The sequence below is a fragment of the Hylaeus anthracinus genome, unplaced genomic scaffold (assembly GCF_026225885.1).
Source record: "Hylaeus anthracinus isolate JK02 unplaced genomic scaffold, UHH_iyHylAnth1.0_haploid 3, whole genome shotgun sequence".
Classification (NCBI taxonomy): domain Eukaryota; kingdom Metazoa; phylum Arthropoda; class Insecta; order Hymenoptera; family Colletidae; genus Hylaeus; species Hylaeus anthracinus.
In genome coordinates, this window is record NW_026535284.1 from 14,369,323 (window position 1) to 14,387,966 (window position 18,644).

General features: G+C 40.1%; 1 protein-coding gene across 11 annotated transcripts; it reads right to left on the reverse strand.

Annotated features, from left to right (window-relative positions):
• Positions 1-105: 105 nt before the first annotated feature.
• On the reverse strand, positions 106-14,613 carry LOC128893868 (probable Rho GTPase-activating protein CG5521). 11 transcript variants are annotated; one of them, XM_054155157.1, is made up of 29 exons: positions 14,279-14,613; positions 12,920-13,030; positions 12,640-12,657; positions 12,250-12,421; positions 11,804-12,161; positions 11,448-11,725; positions 11,073-11,367; positions 10,637-11,001; positions 10,308-10,530; positions 10,031-10,238; positions 9,816-9,947; positions 9,210-9,428; positions 8,652-8,842; positions 8,475-8,573; positions 8,106-8,390; positions 7,914-8,039; positions 7,668-7,835; positions 6,919-7,029; positions 6,702-6,860; positions 6,457-6,636; positions 6,032-6,395; positions 5,808-5,956; positions 5,562-5,737; positions 5,013-5,472; positions 4,650-4,936; positions 4,433-4,569; positions 4,023-4,148; positions 3,605-3,625; positions 106-2,919 (listed from the first exon to the last, which is right to left on the reverse strand). In XM_054155157.1, exons 1-29 carry the CDS (start codon positions 14,382-14,384, stop codon positions 2,759-2,761), a joined length of 5,685 nt encoding a protein of 1,894 aa, XP_054011132.1. In that variant the 5' UTR covers positions 14,385-14,613; the 3' UTR covers positions 106-2,758. The 11 variants fall into 11 exon arrangements, 9 of the variants coding, with proteins under 9 accessions (XP_054011132.1, XP_054011134.1, XP_054011130.1 ...); XM_054155159.1 differs by having other exon boundaries at positions 4,023-4,121; positions 9,210-9,446; XM_054155155.1 differs by having other exon boundaries at positions 9,210-9,446.
• Positions 14,614-18,644: the final 4,031 nt, after the last annotated feature.

Genomic DNA, 18,644 nt, shown 5'->3' on the forward strand with positions numbered 1-18,644 from the left:
ATTTTCAAATTCGAATGTTGAGAACGTAAACCCTTTTATGTACTGATTACTCGACGATTAAGATTAATCAGCAAACATTTAGGGGTTAAAGATCCTCGTTAGATATTCAAGATTCATCACAATTTTATTGTGCAATAAAATGTACATTCCATTGCAGAAATGTGTACAATTAATACGATATCAGAGAAACCCTCGGGCAACGAATTTCAGTTACAGAAGGATAACGTGTTTTTTTTTTTAGATCAATTCCGAATACCACTCCCTACGGGAAACTATCTAACGCGTTCGAATACGGAATTATATGTTTCCCTATCCGATTCCTATTTTCCTCTAGAACGCTGTAAATCCTGTAATCATTTTTTTTAATGGAGTTCGAATTTCATGGTACAGACTTTACAGCAGAAATTTTGATAAAGTGTTCAGAAACCCTATGTTATGCTATGAAATTCTAATTCCACACTGTTCCCAAAGATTCGAAACGATTGCGATCTGTTTAATTTAATGTTAACAGGAAATCAGACACGATTCTATTTGGCAAATAGTAGAATCAGATGACAACGTGTAGAACTCTTCGCGCTAGGTATAATAAATCAATTGTACATAGATATATGTATAACCTCTTTTTAACATTCATATAGAAGCAATGGATTGCAAACACATATCCTTTGCACTCGTTTTCTATTTCAGATCCAAACAAAAAAAAAAAAAACTGCGCGAGAGCAAAAAGACATCTCAAATGAACAATTAATATTTGCAGTAGCTTGAACGCATAACAAATTAAAGGAAACAAATTTTGGAAAACGGAAACGACATCGAGAGTAGATTTCATTCGTGTTTTCCTTGCATTTTCATGAGTTTCCTTACGATGTATTACAAGCGTAATGTCCAGTAAGAAAAATAGTTCAGCACTAAGCTAATAATGTTAACAGCAATTTGTATATTTATAACATAAATAATAGCAAGTAGTTATCGTAATGGTACTAATGAAGAATATTTAATTAAGTACAGTTTTTAGATACGATTCGTGAAAGCATCCTTACGTAAGACTGTAATAAGTTTTTTCCTTTCTTCTTCTTCTTCTTCTTCTTCGTATGTATATATCGAATATACGCATATATAGACCAATAGTTTTTCAATGATGCGATACAATGTTTCGCAGAGAATAATTTTCATTAATGATCTCGGCGCCATTCGCATGCTTAACAATTTATGTACAATACATACACGGCTCGTCTCAATTCTACGTCGTTATAAATTAGTGAAAAAATAATGCTGCTTTGGCCATGGTCTGCGCATCAGTAATTATTCACCTACATTTTTCGTTGCTAACATCTATCTACTTTTGAATGCGGTTTCCTGATAATCCTCAAAACGGTAAAAAAACCCGAAGTGTTGAATATCTACTACAATCTCAACTGGAATATCATCGTATCGATATTCGCCACAATATAATAATTTTCTCCCTAAATTCTGTTCATATCGACAGCGACCAATAATATATTAATACTTTGATTATTATCACTGTGTTAACATGAATCTTTCCAAAACAACAGTTTACTCTTACTTAATACATCTTTAATTATTCGTTTACTTTCAAAAACTCTTCTCGATTTCGATTTTTTTTTGTCTTTTTTTTTTAAGATTTATTAACCTTCGGAAATATAACACGTTTTGACACATTATTTAAAATACTTATATCTCGAGTATCGTAAAGCACCAAGTACCTGTAACTTTGGTATGACAACAGAACTGTTCCCTAATTGTTCTCTTCCTCTACGCAATGTACACGAACTAAGACATTGTCTTCTGTTAAACACGTGGATTCTAATATATTTATATATATATGTTCCAGTCGTTGAAGTTAAATACGAAACTTAAGTGGAATGCTTCGATCTTTTTGGAAATACGTTAAAAAGTTTACTCAAAAGATACAGAATGGATGAAGCGTAGAAAAAAAATTAATCGTATGGAATGTAACGTGTAGACAGTTTGAAAGAAATCAAACAGACGCGAAACATGAAGTACAGCTTATTACAGTACTAAGAGATGTGACATTGCTGACTTATAAAACCTTTATGGTTAAAAAATATTTGATTCTAATCGACACGCTTGTAAACGCGTGAGTTAAACGTGTTCTTATCACCCATTAGATTACAGGAAATAAAAGTTACATTTTACGAAGGCATGTGTGTAACATCGAGAGACTCGTTATCTTTGTTATAAATTAAGATAGAAGCTTTAATTGATAGAATTATTTAAGCTTACCTATTCAAGTACAAGGGTAAACTGATCTTAAGAAAGTACTGTACAATGAAAATAGCTGTCGTATGACACTAATAAGTGTATATAACGAATATAGTTACTATTGTATACCTATGATCCGTTAAATCTTTCCATATATTTTTGTTCCAATAAATTAATATTCACGTTGCAACAAATAAACAACGATCTGTACATTTAATATAAAAATTATACCTAAGGACGGAAAACAGAAAACGCTAAGACTAATCAGATGTTTCGCCGCCCCACTGCAAAGACAATTTCGAAAATGGTAAGTCACCCGAACCCGCCATCTCAACTCTAACGTATCTATTACCTTCAATGCAGAGAACAGTGGGTCGTCTTCTTGTATACTATCGTCACGCATTGTGTTAATTAACATTTTAAAGAATTCTCTTAAATTACAACTTCCAGGATATACCCGGACAACCTTTTTGTGCAAAAAATGTTCCTTATTATGGTTTCGATACAAAATTCCTTATTTATATCTGGGACTGTCAGGCGGTGTAGGTTGAGTGCTCGCCCTCTGCTTCGGTCCAGTTTTGAACGACATCTTCTTTACGGGTCTAGGTGAAATTCCATGGAGCGCCGTACTCTCTGGAGTGTCGTTACTAAACCACACTCTGCTACCATCGGAAACTGAAACCAAAATGACGCGAAATTTGCTTCGATTCGTGTCGTAAGTTTTAATCGCGAACCAAGGCACACCAAATAATTACATATATAATCAAAAACGCAACAGTTTTGTTTATCATATGCAAATATATAACAGCAAAAGAATAACGTGCAATTTGCCAAAGGGAAAACAATATAAAATCGCATGTGAATTCAATTCAAAGAAAAACCTCGTACGTTACGTGGAGTGACTTTTAAACTTTTTCTTTCCGTAAAGCGAAATAATTATTATTATAAAATAAAACTAAGCGAGCTAGAAAAATTGAACTGTGGGATTGTTTACGTAATTTTTGAGACAACAACTGACGTGAAATATTTGTACATTTAGTTTTCAGATCGTAGGAGATGAGTGGAATGGCATTTATAGACAGACACGTATAACTATATAATTTGCAAAAAGCTAGTTGCAATGTACAATGCTATGTGAGCATAGAGTCTCGGAAGTATTGTCTCAAACATAAAATAAATCTCCTTTGCATTCTACGTGGGAGCTTATTATTTATAAGTCTTCCAAGACACTATACACGCGTAGTCCTGCACTATCAGTCTATAAAGCAACATTAATAAAGGTGGCATCTGTAATGTGACATGAATATAAGGAGATATGAATCAGTCTATGTCTAATATGCACGTAAAATGGAAGTTTTACCTCTGAATAGATTGTGTAAGACTGTCAAACAAAGATATAATTAAGAGACATGTGAATATCAAACAAAGAGCGGTTGTACTATATTTGTTATTAGTCCCTATTCTTGTTTATCAAGAAATCTCTCTCGATACGCGATATATGTGTTCGGTTATATTAATACTTTCGTGTAAGCAAATCGTTTGGAATTTGCTGGACATAACTTAAAGACAGTGGACGAAACTCTGCATAGTTACGAACATACTGTAATATATAGAACCACTACCGGGTAGTTTTTGGAAAGAGAGATAAATAAACAGAAGGTACACTTTGTATAGACAAAACGTTGATAAAACAGCAAAGAAAAAAAAAATAAATTATAATACTACCTTGTTGGGTGGTGTTACAAGGTGGGTGGGGGTTAGTGGACTGAATTAGTCACCTCTATTCGCGCGGTTATCACTGCTCGTCGCCGATGAACTTCGCAGACCCGATCGCCCCTGATGAGAATCTATAAGCGCTGCTGCGAGGTTTGACGACGCTGTGGATTGCACGCTTGTTGTAGATCCTGACAGTGTGATATTGATAATAATAATAATTCACGTCTAAACTCATGCAGGATCTATTGAAAATGGTTCACTGTTCAGCTATGAGCCGTTCAGCTCTTATGAGACATTCTAAGAAGAAGTCGTGACTGCTATGAAGAATGAAAACTTGTGCACTGAATTAAACTGCAAATAAACAGACACTTGAATTTGCACTTAACTATGTCGCTAATTTAAGTTGCAGTTACCTAGAGACAGTTATAGTGAATTTTATCATTTGTTTTCTTACTAACTTATATAAACTAACCAGATACGGAAGAAGCCCCGCTGAACGGGCTCGGCGGCTGCACCGGAGAATACACGTTAGCTGTGAATTCCTCGAACGTGGTCGCTTCTTTATGGTTTCTCATAACGGTATCAATGGACCTCGCTCTCTCCTCGTAACTGAAATGATAAATATATATATATATTTTGAATAAACTAAACGTATAAATACTATCGGTGACAAAGAAGATGGGACTTACTAATGTTGATACAACGTAAGCGTGGACCGTTTCGCCCTACTCGCTGCCAGAGCTGTTGTCCTCACCAATCCGGGCAGAACTCGATCTTCCACGATGCATTCATCAAACAGAGGTCCAAAAAAGGGGATCTCTGCCTTCCGAGAAATTTGAACTCTATATAATTTATTATGTAATGGATAAATTACTATTAAAACATCACAAAATTCCGTTGGTATTATGTCTCTGCGGTAGTCTCTCCAGTGCTCGGACCAAACTATGTGAACCTCGTCGTTGCCAAGATGCCGCGTCTAAAAATCATTTCGCCTTAAGATATCTTGTCCTGTTAGTATACGTCGTTTCCATAGCATGAGAAATAAAACTTACCTTTTGCAGTAAACTTTCAGTACTATCGGAAGGCATTCTCGTTGCCACGTGGAAGAGAATTTCGGTGAAAGATGTAGCAAAGTAAGGCGCAGTAACGCCAGACGCTTTCCCAGGCACGAGACCGCCTAGGAAACCCGTGTGCGATTCAAGCTCCACTTCCCAAGCCAATCTCGCGATGAAGTTCTCGTATTCTTTGCTAGCCGTGACGTTGCTCAATATGGAATTTTTATCCTCCTGGCCCTGACTGACGTAAATTACTGCTATTTTGTGGGTTTCCCTGGACCTCTGACTGTCCAAGTTACGGAGTTCCCGCAAGAGTTTCTCATTTTTCGATAGTAAATGCAATTTTCTACGTTGCTCCCAACCCGACAAACCCAGGTGCGAAAACAGAAGACGGCAGTGGTGAAATGGCGCTGGAGGTGGACGACAGGATGGTGGACTTATTGCTGTTGCACACATGCTGAAACAGTAACGTACAGAGCTGGGTTGAAGAACCGATAACACCTAACCTCAAAATCAAAATTAAAGTATCAAGTACGTATGATTTACCTGATGTGCTGATTCCAGTTGTTGATATGCTCTTGTTCCGCATTCCTCTGGTTCAGAATGGTCGCGATAGTCTCGCTCTCGAGATGCTGCCCTTGGGGTGGGTTAGCTGGCGCGTTAAGTGCGATTTCTGGATTGGTTAATACTTCGGGACTTGTATGTCCTATATATTGTAAGAGCTGAAAGCATAAATATTAAGTTGATACAAGATCGAACAGCTAAATAAATAATATAGTATATCGTCCATACATCGTCCAGGTTATCCATATCGCTTGCGCCGTTTGCAAACGTAGGCAATACATGAGGTTCACGGTGTCGTATCGTGTGTCGCGGCGTGCATGCCTGAGACGTCATGACGCTGCTCAAGTCATCACCGTGAATTTTTGTTTTCCATTCGACTGAAATAATTGACATGTGTAAATTGAAATATTAATATTCGAAAAATTAAACATACTTATTAACATTTTCATTACCATGTTTTGTAAATGCTATCGGAACATCATCGTCAACCGAAGGTTGACTGTATAAAATTGAACTATCCCAAGACGCTTTCCCTGCCAGATCCCGCAACAAAACTCTGACCAACGACGGAGCAGTGGTCAATCCAGCAGTGACGCCACCGCCAGGAGCGTCCAATGCGGCCAGCTCCACGAGTGACATTATCACGGAGTTGGACAACATTAGCAATTGTATATTCGGTGCGTGGAAAATGGCAGAGGATAATTCGTCTCCATCGATTCCTGGTACGTCGTCCAACTCGACAACCAATGAAGACAATCGCGCAGCTCCGATACCCATGGGGAAATGTCCCAAGTGATTTATTAAATGCATCATTACCTGAAGAGAATTCAAATTATAACTCGTATTTGATCAAAAGAACTCACCAACTATGTGTTACCATTTTTGCCGCTAGTTGGACAGACTGAATATTGCCTCGCGGAGGCGATTTAAAGCTAGCATCGTCAGGCAAGTTGTCCAAGGTAATATCAGGATCGAAGTCATCGTCCTCGTCTTCGTGACGTTTACCTGGCTGTAGCAAGCCTTTAGTGACCCTATCTTGGGCCATGTTATCCAAAACCTGTACACATACAAATCATTTCCGCGAGGAGATAAAAATGATGTCTTTTAAATTACGTTACTAACCGTGAACAAAGTCATTAGCAGAGGTTTTCCCTGAAATACGCGCAATAAGACATCAGGACCTAGGTGCATAGCCCATTCGCCCAAACAGAATAACATCGATATTGGCAAAGGACCGCGTTTGTCTCGAGTACTCATGTATCCAAGCGTTTCCGATAAAATCTGAAATTTACGCCGATTATTAACTTGATTCCTCATGCAATCTTTACGCAACACTCACTTGGATTATTTTAGATGGCACATTCGGATAAAGTTCCAGAAGGGTGTCCGCTTTGTCGCACAATAACAGAAGAGAGTCACACGCCACTTGTGCAACAGTGGCATGACTGGCCTATACGATAGAAAATAGAATTTTAGAATGTTGTAGCCGCACATCGCGGTTGCACTGGTTTTATGTATAATACATTAGTATTAAATGGGAAATACGTTAATCACTAACATATGTAAGGTATTATAATGAAATCAAAGACATTAAAATATTGGACATTTTACACAGACGACCGTGCAATAAAACCATGCAAAGTTGCAGGCATCCTTAAAGATACGTAGACATCAGTCGACAGGTAAATACTGGAACAACATGTAATAAAGGAAACGACATGGGCTGGTTAATCCAAGAAAAACTACCTGATCCATTAGGGGGAAAGAGAAACCAGCTCTGCGACGCTCTGCTCCTTGCATCCGCTGTCGATCGAATTCAGTGGAAGAGATACTGAATTTCTCACTACTACTATGCCATACTACTACGCTTAGCTTAAACATTTTGTTAGATAAATCCGCCTTTCTGAAGAGACGCAACTACAAACTTTAATGATACACTACACAGCATTTATTACTTAACTATATCCCATTGATGCAAAATAATCACTCTCAATTATAATTCGAATATGTATCGTAACATGCAAAATGCCCTTAAACATCAAAAAAATTGTGGACAAAGGTCTTAGATGACAGATTCAGAAAACTTACTCTAAGCGCTAAAAGAAGAACCGTGACGGATTCCGGGATTCTTGGGTGTTGATTCTTGCAGCACAGTTCTCTGTACACGAACATCGCGATACTTGAAAGAGCCACGCATCTTGCTATACCAGTTGGTTCTCGTCTACAGCTTCTCAAAAGAATCGTGATTATGTGTTCCTGAAATGAAACGATGTACGCGAGGATAGAGTATAAAATAAGGTTAAATTAGAAGTGTGAACTCTGGTATCTGTCTACCTTTGCGTCTGGGCACGTCATGGTCAGAATGTCTGTTGGAGTGGGTTGCAATACGGGCAATTTAACCGTAGTTGCAGGTAAGGACAGTAGTGATCCAATTATTGAGACAGCTTCTGTCCTCGGCGCCTGTAACGTATCAATATTATTCATAGCTTTATAATAACACGATATTACTGCAAAGTCGCTATTTACCTCGATGTCCTGGCTGCTCAATATTACATTAGCAGCGTGAATGTAATCTAAGATCAACAGGCTAGAGCCAGGAAGATTCAAACTGAAAAACCTGGGCCCGGTGTACTTGACCAGCACGTGCAGTACTTTACTGTCGTTGCTGACGATACCGTTGTGAACCGCGCGATAGAAAAGGGACAAGTGTTGCTTCGGTAAATTGATGTCCTGCGGCTGAACTGTCAGAAGGCAGATCAAACGGTACGCTGCTAATTTTCCAACTTCGTACTGATCGGGAAGTTGTATGGCCTAAAAATAGGTATTCATAAAATTGCCTTGTCAAGTTTTGCAACCTTTAAAATATTTGAATTAAATGATTTATAGGTTGACAACCTTGAAACACCACGGCGCGATGACTGTTAAAGGAGGTATAAGTTCAGGAGCTGGAGGGGTTGCTTGATTGTCTCCCGAAACACCTTGGTTCAAACGAATCTATTTAAGAGCGAGAAAATAATGTTAATTTACAAAGATCCGTGCGATCTATGTCAATGTTTATGAACAGATTCTGACTTTTATAAGTGTCTGCGTGAGTTGAACGAGGTAATCCATGACTTGACCATGAAGAGAAGGATCCTGAATGTTATTCACATCCCCCAATGCAGATAACATACGTCGCCATAATACAACTGCTACGTCAGGCAACCAACCGCGAACACCACCACCTGCCATAACAGATCTCCTTTCCGACGCGTCATTAGTATCTGCAAAGTAATTAAAACGACAATATAAATATTCATACACAAAATATAAAATGTGTGTAAATAGCCTCGTTAATTTGCAAAAATATAAGCAAAGCGTATGTATAAAAGAAAATAAATTATTCTTCGAGTAAATATTTCACTGTTAGTATTACATTTATGAACTGTAGCGCGGTAAATCAAGAAAAACATATACAGATATATTTTAGAAATTGTAAATATGCTCACACGTTGTTATGCAATTAAAAAGAAAAAAAAAAACAAATAATATTTGTGTATCTTAAGAGGGTACTCTCTTTTTCGAGTATTAATTTTTGACTCGAAAAGAAGGAGTACCTTTAATACAAACAGCAGCAAATCGTCTACTTACCGATACTACTGCCGTCAATGTTCTCTATTTGTATCGGACTGTCTTTGTTGCTGTCGACCCCGCTGCTAGGCGTCGGAGACGGGCACCTAGGTGACGGTGGCTCGCTATCGACTATGATAATGCTATCCAAGGATTTAGCGCGTCTGTTCGGTAACATTTTCCTTCCAGGTCCCGACGAAGATGTGGTACCGCTTGACAATAGCCGCGCCATGTCTTGCTCTATCGACAGGGGGAGTACTGCGCGCGTGGAAATTGTTTACACTTAATACACAAATAAGCCACAACCACTGAGGAGATATATGTCTTTGGCGAAACGATTTTAGTCGGACGATTTACCGGCTGAAATGAAGAGCAAGCGACAAAAAACGAAGAAAGTGGATGTTACGAATAGAAGGGAACGAAGGGAAGAGAAAGAATGTGACGAGACGAATGTCTGGCTGACACCAGACTGGTTATTTTTAAACCAGTGTCAGCGCATCAAAGCGAAAAAAGTAAGAGACAAAGTTATAAATAAATTGCACGCGCTATCAGCAACACAGATGGCACTACCGAATTGCATAGGTCACCAAAGTTCGATCAGGGTTCAAACTTGACGTCTGGACTCACCAGGAATACCGCTGTGCACGGTGTGGGTACGATTTCTGTGAAGTTTCGTACGCGCTTTTCCATTGTATATCGAGTTGTCGCTTGCACTGCGCGGCAGATGTCGCACTTTTCTCAAGTCTCGCATCGGATGGTCTATTTAAAGCATAGAAACATTTCGTGTCGCTGAGAAGAGCTTGCATAAATAAGAAGTGGAGTATCGCTTCGCTATTTATTACCAGTAACATTTTCTTTAGAGACCGCACTGTTGTCTTGATCGACGCTTCCTTTGCGAGGTGGCTGGACACTCCCCGTGGAAGCGGCACGACTCCCAACGCCGCGACGCCTCTTAGTTTTTTGCTCGCTCAGTCTATCCAATGGTAGATCGTTCAGATCCAAGTTATACACGTGTCTGGCAAGCACTCTCGTTAAAGTGTCCAACGTTTTCTACGAGAAACAAGTTACAACGTACAAGAACATTTTTTTTAATCTTGTAACTACCGCAATGTAACTTACTGCCCACTCTCGAATTAACTCTTCCCATTGCGTTAAAGACGTTATCACGTCTAAAAACTGATCCCACAACTGAGTAGAGATAACGACGTTTAGGTTGGCTTTAATCCACGTGACGATCAAAGTTTGAAATATGGCAGGTGCTAGCTTGCCGCCGATGCTTTCTTGAGCTTTGCGTCGAGACGATTTTTCGTTGAGAACGAGCGACGTTATTTGCAGCAGTACCCTATCGAGTCGAACCCAAAAATAGTCATCATAGTCGAACCACCACGATGAGGTTCTTATCGAGAGTTGAAAGAAAGAAATAAAAAATTTGTGTATCTTCCACTTACCTAAGCAACTGTTCCCAAGTGGCTGGTTCTAATCTAGAATGCATAACGACGTAACGATACACGTTCAAAACCCTTTTACAGCTATCCGTTTGTTCTTCGAGTAATGTTGGGGATGCGTTTGGTCCAGAATGTTCTAAGAAGAATACATTAGAAGCTTGCGTAATGAATACTTGAAGAACATTTTGTAATCCCGCTCTTATGAACAAGTTTTCTCTGTGTATAGCACCGAGGTAGGAATCGTTCCTCAATCTCGTTTGACGATAGGATTCGGATGGACTTCTATCGATATCGCTTGGGTCCTTCTTGTCCTCCGAGTCTCTTTCCTTGTGACTGTCCAATGATTCCAACATGAACGGAGGAAGTTCCTAGCGAAAAATCCAACGTACATTTCTACCCAACGTATATTAAAACATCGTCGAAGAAACTGATTACGTACATTCATTTGAATCCAATCTTTATAAACGGCTATAGCCTTCCTTATAGCACCAGCGTGGTTAAAGTCCAGAAGAAATGCTTGTCTATACAGTTCGTGTACTAAATTCACGTTATCTCTGTTACTGTAAAGAACTTCTCTAACCAGAGTGACAGCCGAAACGGTATTGTCTTCCTGATTTTGATTCTCTGGCTGAGACACAGTTGACTCGGGCGACAGTAAAGACGAATCGCTCGAGTTCTGTGTAACTGAAACGCGACGAAGTTCCGAATCCGTACTTTCTTCGTTCGGAGTTGTGCTAAAGCAAAAGTCATCGTATTAGTCGTGCGCTATCGCTGCTAGTGTACTAACAATATTATACTTTTAATATTTGGATACCTATGAGAAAGATGTGCGAAAAGACCATCTTTTCTAGCGACATGCGTAAAACTAGCAATCCATTTAATCAAAGCAACTTTACACAATACATAATTATCCTGACTTTGATTCGTTGGTTTACGCATCGTAGGCAATTCTAAATTTGGTTTGTACAAGGAGAAATTGTCGTCGAACTCAGGGCAAATATGACGAAGGTATGCAACTTTAAAACGTTCTAATAAAAATTGAAAAGTCTTGTGCTGTCGCGAAGATTTATCTCGCCATTCTATCTTTATGACCTGTACAGAACATAAAAAGAGTTCCATTTAATGGGATTACTGAAACCTGCTATATTTTCTTGAAGCATTTAAATATACCTGAGTAACCATAAATTCAAGCAACGCTTCTAAAAATCGAACAGTCTCGTTATCAAGAGGTTTTTCTCCGCCTTGCGGGGGTAAAATAGGTCCACCGTCGACTGGAGTGACGGGACACTGATTCGAGGCATTGTCGTGAAAAGTACTTTGCGACAATTGCGTATCGTAAAATTCCTTCTTATCTTTATCATCACAACCAATTGCTTTTGCAAGCTTGTCCTTCTTTCCATCCGCCTTACGTTCAGATTTGTAAGGGGATGGTTGCTGGGGTGGAAACCCTGGCACCAGACTTGCAAACATTTGATGTATATGCTCAGGGGCATTTTCACCAAGTGCTTGATACCACAAAATAAAATACCTGCAATTAAATTGGAACATGTCAGACATTGGTGCTGATATATGTAAGAATCTTTACTCCTACGGATATTCTTAAACTTTTTATGTACCTTACAGCTTGTCTACGAAGTTTCCAACTATTACCAGGATGTAAAAGTTTCTGCAAAATCCTAGCCAGGCTGTGACATTGCCATCTTCTATTGAGAAGCTCAGGGAGAAGAGTTAAAACTTTCTCTAAGAGCTGTAACACCTGCTCCAATTCCTCCCTATGTGCTTTATGCACTACAAAGGAAATATTTTTTTTTTTTAAATAAATGCAACATATTTATCTGTGTAAGTTCTATCCTAGGTTACATTGATGACTAATAAAAAAATATATATATGTAAAAAAGCACTGGTCTGTATGTCTCCTATGTGCATGCTATTTATAATAATGTTATACTTGTACAACATGCCAGGGACATATACAGTGTCATCTGTCATCTCTGTCTTTTACTCACCAATGTGGAAGGAAAGTTCTGGCAGCAAAATAGAGAGAAAACAAGCAAATAGTAAAATAATTATAATACCGGGAATTAGAAAAATGATATATGTAAACTTTGATACATTCATTACAGTCATACTTCTATAAATAAAACTGCATTGCACCACAGTCATATTCTTACAAATAAAACTACATTGACAGAAAGAGAAATTGCAGTCATGTACACATTTATTTGCGATGCAGTTATAATTTATATGATTTAGAGATAAATAATTTGTATCAGCAAATGATCCTACCTCTTTGCCGGAGGTTTGCTTCAGCTGACACAAAACAATCGTACAGAATAAAATAGACATGACTGAAGTTGCCTTCAAAAAACCCCTTTGCCTCATCAGTGTCCACATTTTCTGTAAAACAATAGATTAACAAAAACATTTCCTAATGTTTCTTTTAATACAGCATCAAATCATGTTAGAAACAATTGTTAATTTGTTCCTGTTAACATCAATATAGGAAAGTGGTAATTTTATCAGTGTATATAATAAACGTTTATTATAAGTTGGGCAGGATCAGAAATCAGAGCTACTATTCTTTCATGAGAGGTTTGGTCTATAGGGAGAGCTGTGGAACCTCTATTACATCATCACTGGTCTTGTGTACAGGTACTTATATAGTAGAACTTCTTTTTTCCTTCTATGTTCTCATATGACCACTGTGAATATTGTCCTTATGCATAGCTACATGATAAAAAACATATGGCAAATATTCAGGTCTTTAAGAGAACAAAAAAGAAATTAAACTCTTTTATCTACAATTATCAGATTGTCCTCTTAAGAATTCAAATTTATCAAGACTGGTCAATGATGATTAAACATTTAAGCATGTACTACTATCTACATGCAATAGTAATGTAACATTAGATGGAAATGGAGGCCACGGTAGGTTGGTTAGCGTGGTCATGCGGTTTGGTGATTAGATACTGACTGCTTCTCGATACTACGATCCTTGCATTGTAATTACACGCAAGCAAATCATTTTCTTCTCAAAATAGAACATGAAATACGATTGGAAGTTACTAACTTCTAAAAAAAAAAAACAATAAATTCTTATCAATGCAGATACGCATAATGACATGTAAATTTGCAATGATTAACCAAGGTTCATTTGTATTTTAAACTCGGATTATACAAATTGTACTTTCATTTTAGTACCATTTAACTCCAGTAGAATATTTTTTTTGTAGTATTCAAATAGCAAAACAGCTGATGCTAGAAGTGGACTAAAAGTATAAAGGCTGCTTAGAAATCAGTTATTTTTAAAGCCTTAGTTTTACAGGAAACATTCTAATACACTGTCCCTCCGAAAAATGTTCGAATGCGGTAACAGCTGACACTGGAAGAATCCTAAACATCGCTGGCAAATGGGAAAATTCATTCAACCGAATTTTTGACGAAGTCGACGATAACGTTAATCGAGTGTGTTGACGCGTAGGCGGCAAATGCTAACAAAATTGCTCCCTCTCCCCCTCTTTTAACCGTCGTGTTCGTTAGCGCTGACGAAACTGGTTTATTCGCTTTTAATTTTCGCAACGAATTAAAGCACGAGATTAATTACGAGGAGGACGCGGAACTAGAGGCAAAGAACGTGGGGCTCACCTAGTACGATCTTAAGGTGCTTGAACCGAGTAGCGCTATCCTTTTTAACATCCTGAATCTTCAGTGTTGACTTTTTGACGTCTACATGAAGTTTTTTGCTGAACATGATTCAATGCGAGCCGCCGCCGGCCGCGACGACAAGAACTATCATCGATGGTGTACAAAGTCGTCCTCATGGATACAGGCCGACTAACTACGCACTGTCACCATGTCAGGGACTCGAAAAACACAGTCCCTTTTATCACGGTTCGGCGTCAAATTTCGCGAGCGCACACACCTCCGATCAGATGTACGTGGCAGCCATCTTGACATCCTCGCCGCGCACTGCTCATAACCTGTCGGGGCAATGACATCATCGTCGTACGGTTAATTCGTTTTTCCTTTCCCTTTAATTTTCACCTAACACTAAAACCACACCCACGCGATCTATCGTATCTCGCCGAAGCAATTAATCGTTCTTCTCTTATCGAGACGATATTCCCTTGATTAATTCTTCGCTCGAGTGCTGGCCAGCTGCTTTCCAAATGTCGAAACTGAATTTTTTTGAAAGGTGCCGCCTTTGCTGTTTTACCATCCTAAGGTGACGAGTATTCCAACTGTTTATTTACCTTGGCATATGTTTAGAGTAACATTTCTCGAAATACCAGGAAATAGAGTAATTATAACTGAATAATAGTTACTATAAAATCTTAATAAAGCTGAGAATTTTGTTCCCGCCATTTCTTTGTGTTACCGACACATAATAATGCGAACCTTGACCGATAAGTTACCTTCGAGAATGTTTGAAATATTATTTTTTTAAATTATGTGTGTCTAACTGTTCGATAAAAGAAATGAAGAAAATTCAAGAATAATTGGAAATTGTAGTATCGAAGTAAGAAGCACGTCAATTGAGTTATCCTAGGAGTCTCTCATAAGGTAAATTGAATCTACCTTACCAATCGAATCTCCCATGGTAACCCGAATTATTACTAGATGGCCGATTCACATGTGTTTTCCTAATCTGGTGATATTTCCCAATCGGAAGTGACGTTTTCGCATTCAAGGGAATCGATGGTATCATACTTAAAGGTTATGCCTCGAAATCTCATGGAACTGGCGTTCAATCAACGCATTAGTTACAGCCAACGACAAAAAGTAAAAGAATTCTGGAAATTTTACGACTCTAAGGGTTCACTGAAACTTTATGAAATACCATCGGGTATAATCACGTTAGAATTACTTCTAATATGAATCTACGAATATTCATGGATCGACAAAGATAGGTTTTTAACATTTGTAGCTAAGGAACCGTTCCAGGAGGAATGTCCCGAGGAAATTCCTTCAAAATTAACCAGAAAAATATGGCAGGAACAATTAAAGGTCTTTCGTGAACACGGATTGGACAAAGCTGTACTCGACGCGACTGAAACGTGCAAACTTTGCGAAACCGATACCGATTACAAGTAAAAGAAAACGAAGTCCATCAAAGTCATAGATGTTAAAGTCTAATGTCGTTATCTTGTCCCTCTTAAAGACACTCGGAATTAGCTGACAAGGTGCAGGAACCCTACGAGGAGTTGCTGAACGACATGAAGGCTTTCGACGAAAGGACGAACAACAAATCGAAAAGCGAAACCGAAATAGAACGGAAGATATCCTGTATATCATAAATCGATAGAATGTAAAGCGAGAATATTTATTAAATTTCTGTTTACAAGTTCAACCCAAAAATCACGAATGGTAAACTAGCCGGAGTACAGACGAGTGGAAAACAACACACGGTTCCGTTCAGTATCGAATTTCTGTGGTGCAGGAGGTCGACGTTGTTCGCTTCGAGCAAGGTGCCTTGCCACGGGAGCCATGAATGGACCCGAGGATGTTGAATCCTTGCACGACATCTGGCCCTCCGAATCTCTCGCGTTACCTCCTTATTGCCACTTCACCGCGCATTCTACGTTTCGTACGTGCTAGCTTTAGACTCGCGACTGTTCGCAAAAGTATTTTAATTGCTCTTATTAAACAGACCGATTAGAACTATCGGCGTAAATAAGTCGCGCGGATCGATGACGGATTGTTCGCCACAAAAATGTGGTTAAATAAAATTTCGCGAACGGGGATCAATTACGGTATAATATGGCTAACATGATTGATATGCAATTTAAACAACAACATGATACTCTCAATAAATTTGGTTATAATTAAATGGAGCGTAACGGTATACATCGCGAAACCTTATTTAAACGATCGAAAATCGTCGACAAAAATAATCATTTTCGAGGGATGCGATTCGGTTGTTGTTTTCAATCACGGAGTAACTACATTTTAATAACTGCGCGTAGACGAACAAAAAAAAATAAAAAAAAAAAAAAACGTGAGAAAGGCCAACGTAAAAATCGATACTTGCTCGATATTTATTCAATACCCACCCCTTCCCCCCTGCAGCGCGAACACAAATAAAAACACACGACCGTAACAATAACGCGGACGCAACGAGGAGAGCTGACTTCGTGCTTAGACCAAATAAACAATCGCGATGCAAGGCAACGCAAGGATAATTTTGAAAACTATGTATGTACAATGCGTCTGGAACTCGACGCGCTGAACTATCCGTTCGATCAACAAGCGTTGGTAAACACGGATTGAGAAGTCAAAAAGCTTTCAACAGTGGGTGTTTTAAATTTCCAACGGTAAGTAAGTAGCTGTGTCTCATTCAACAGCCGTCGACATTCGGGCTATGGATTTTTGCGCGCCCTGTACGCAGACAAATCTGAAGGGGAAAAATAAAATGAACGGAAGAAGAATCGACGAGCTCGATCCGAGGGACATCGACGTACGTTACTTTCGTCGAGCGCACACGGAGACAATGAGAGTAAAAATAGAGGAGAAGATGGTAGGACTCACGTGAAGAGACAAAAGAGTGGCACAGACCGGGATGGGGGGTCGAGGTAAAGGAGGGGGTCCCGTTGACGGAGATTCGACGAAGCAGAGATGTTTAATCGGTGCCTGGCCCGCATCAGGTTGATCGAGGACCCCCCAGCTGGGTGTTCCGAGGGCGACGCCGACGACGACGTACGACGATGAGGACGAGGACGAGGACGAAGGACGGGAAACCGTGGGCCTACGATGACGGCTCGGAGGGAGGGGGGCGTAAACGGAACCGGGGTGGGTACCAGGGGAGAGGCTGCGCCGTGCCGATGAAGCGAACAATGGAGGCGGGATGCTCATTTGTCTGCGGGCATTGTTGTTCACCCGGCCGGAAACACGAGCTCCGTGCTCTCCTTTCTCTCTCCCTCTCTCTCTCTCTGCGGCCCCCTACTCCATCCCTCCGTTACTCCCCTTCGCGTTCGTTTCGTCCGTGGCTCCCTGGTGCCCCTCTACCCGTCGATTATTTTCCCTCGTGTTCCACGGTACGACGATAACAATCGTATTTACCTACGATTACGTCGATGTGCCACGCTGGTCAATGTCCATCCTCTCGACGATGCAGAAGACTCGAGATCGAAAGTGGCCTTGGTTCTGAAACGTGGAGGAGGTTTCAACTAATTAACCTAGTACCAGCTGATAAAGTAACTTAACGCGAGTATATACATATCTTACTGCTTGGACCCATCGTTCCTGCGATAGTTTAAAAGAACCAGTAGAGCCTCCTATAGAAAAGTCCCCGATTACAAAAAGGTGATTTCCCTGTTTTTTTTGATCTCGGTCAATCATCGACACGATCGTATCGATCGAGATCCCTTTCCAACCGACTCATCGACGACCGATTTCCTTCGACCCAGCAGACACGCCGTCTCCGTTGGGACGGTTTTCAGATCGCCTCTAATAATCGGGTACGATCGATCCCCGAAAAAGTAGCGTGCACGTCGGGAACTGAAAAACCGCCGATCGGTTAGAGGGACGAGGCTGAGGGGGATCGGGGGGCGCTCATAGTTTACATCGGGTGCCCACCGATGCGGACGGTAGCCATTTTGAACGAGGGGACCCGGTTTCGTGGCTTCTCTCCGCTGTTCTGGCGAAGGTAAGGACACGGGAGGAAGAGGACCGGGCCAGAAGGGAACGACGAACTCGAGGGAGGGCACGGAGGGTGGCTTCTGGCTCATTGGGCAGACGTACAAATTCGACGCGACGTATCCGTGGATTACGTGAGGGGCCCCGCCACGTTGGTCCCCCGAACTTCGGGTACCGCTTCGTGGGGCCCTGTTGCAGCATCGTGAACGCCGCGGAGAGAGGGACAACCACCGTCCCCCGTCTTATCTTCGACATCGGTCCCGAGCTTCCTTCTTAACGGGTGACCGGACACGAGCTACGCGCATACGCGACGCGTCTCCTCCAACGACCATCCTCCAGCCATCCTCCAGCCATCCTCCAGCCATCCTCCACTCTT

Bases quoted from the DNA above. Each gene is read 5' to 3' on its own strand.
- LOC128893868 (XM_054155155.1), bottom strand. From the start codon at position 14,384: ATGTTCAGCAAAAAACTTCATGTAGACGTCAAAAAGTCAACACTGAAG. The intron at 11,368-11,447 runs GTATCCAAATAT...CTTTTGCTTTAG, and splicing joins TTCGCACATCTTTCTCATAG to CACAACTCCGAACGAAGAAA. The intron at 5,473-5,561 runs GTAAATCATACG...TTACTGTTTCAG, and splicing joins AACTGGAATCAGCACATCAG to CATGTGTGCAACAGCAATAA.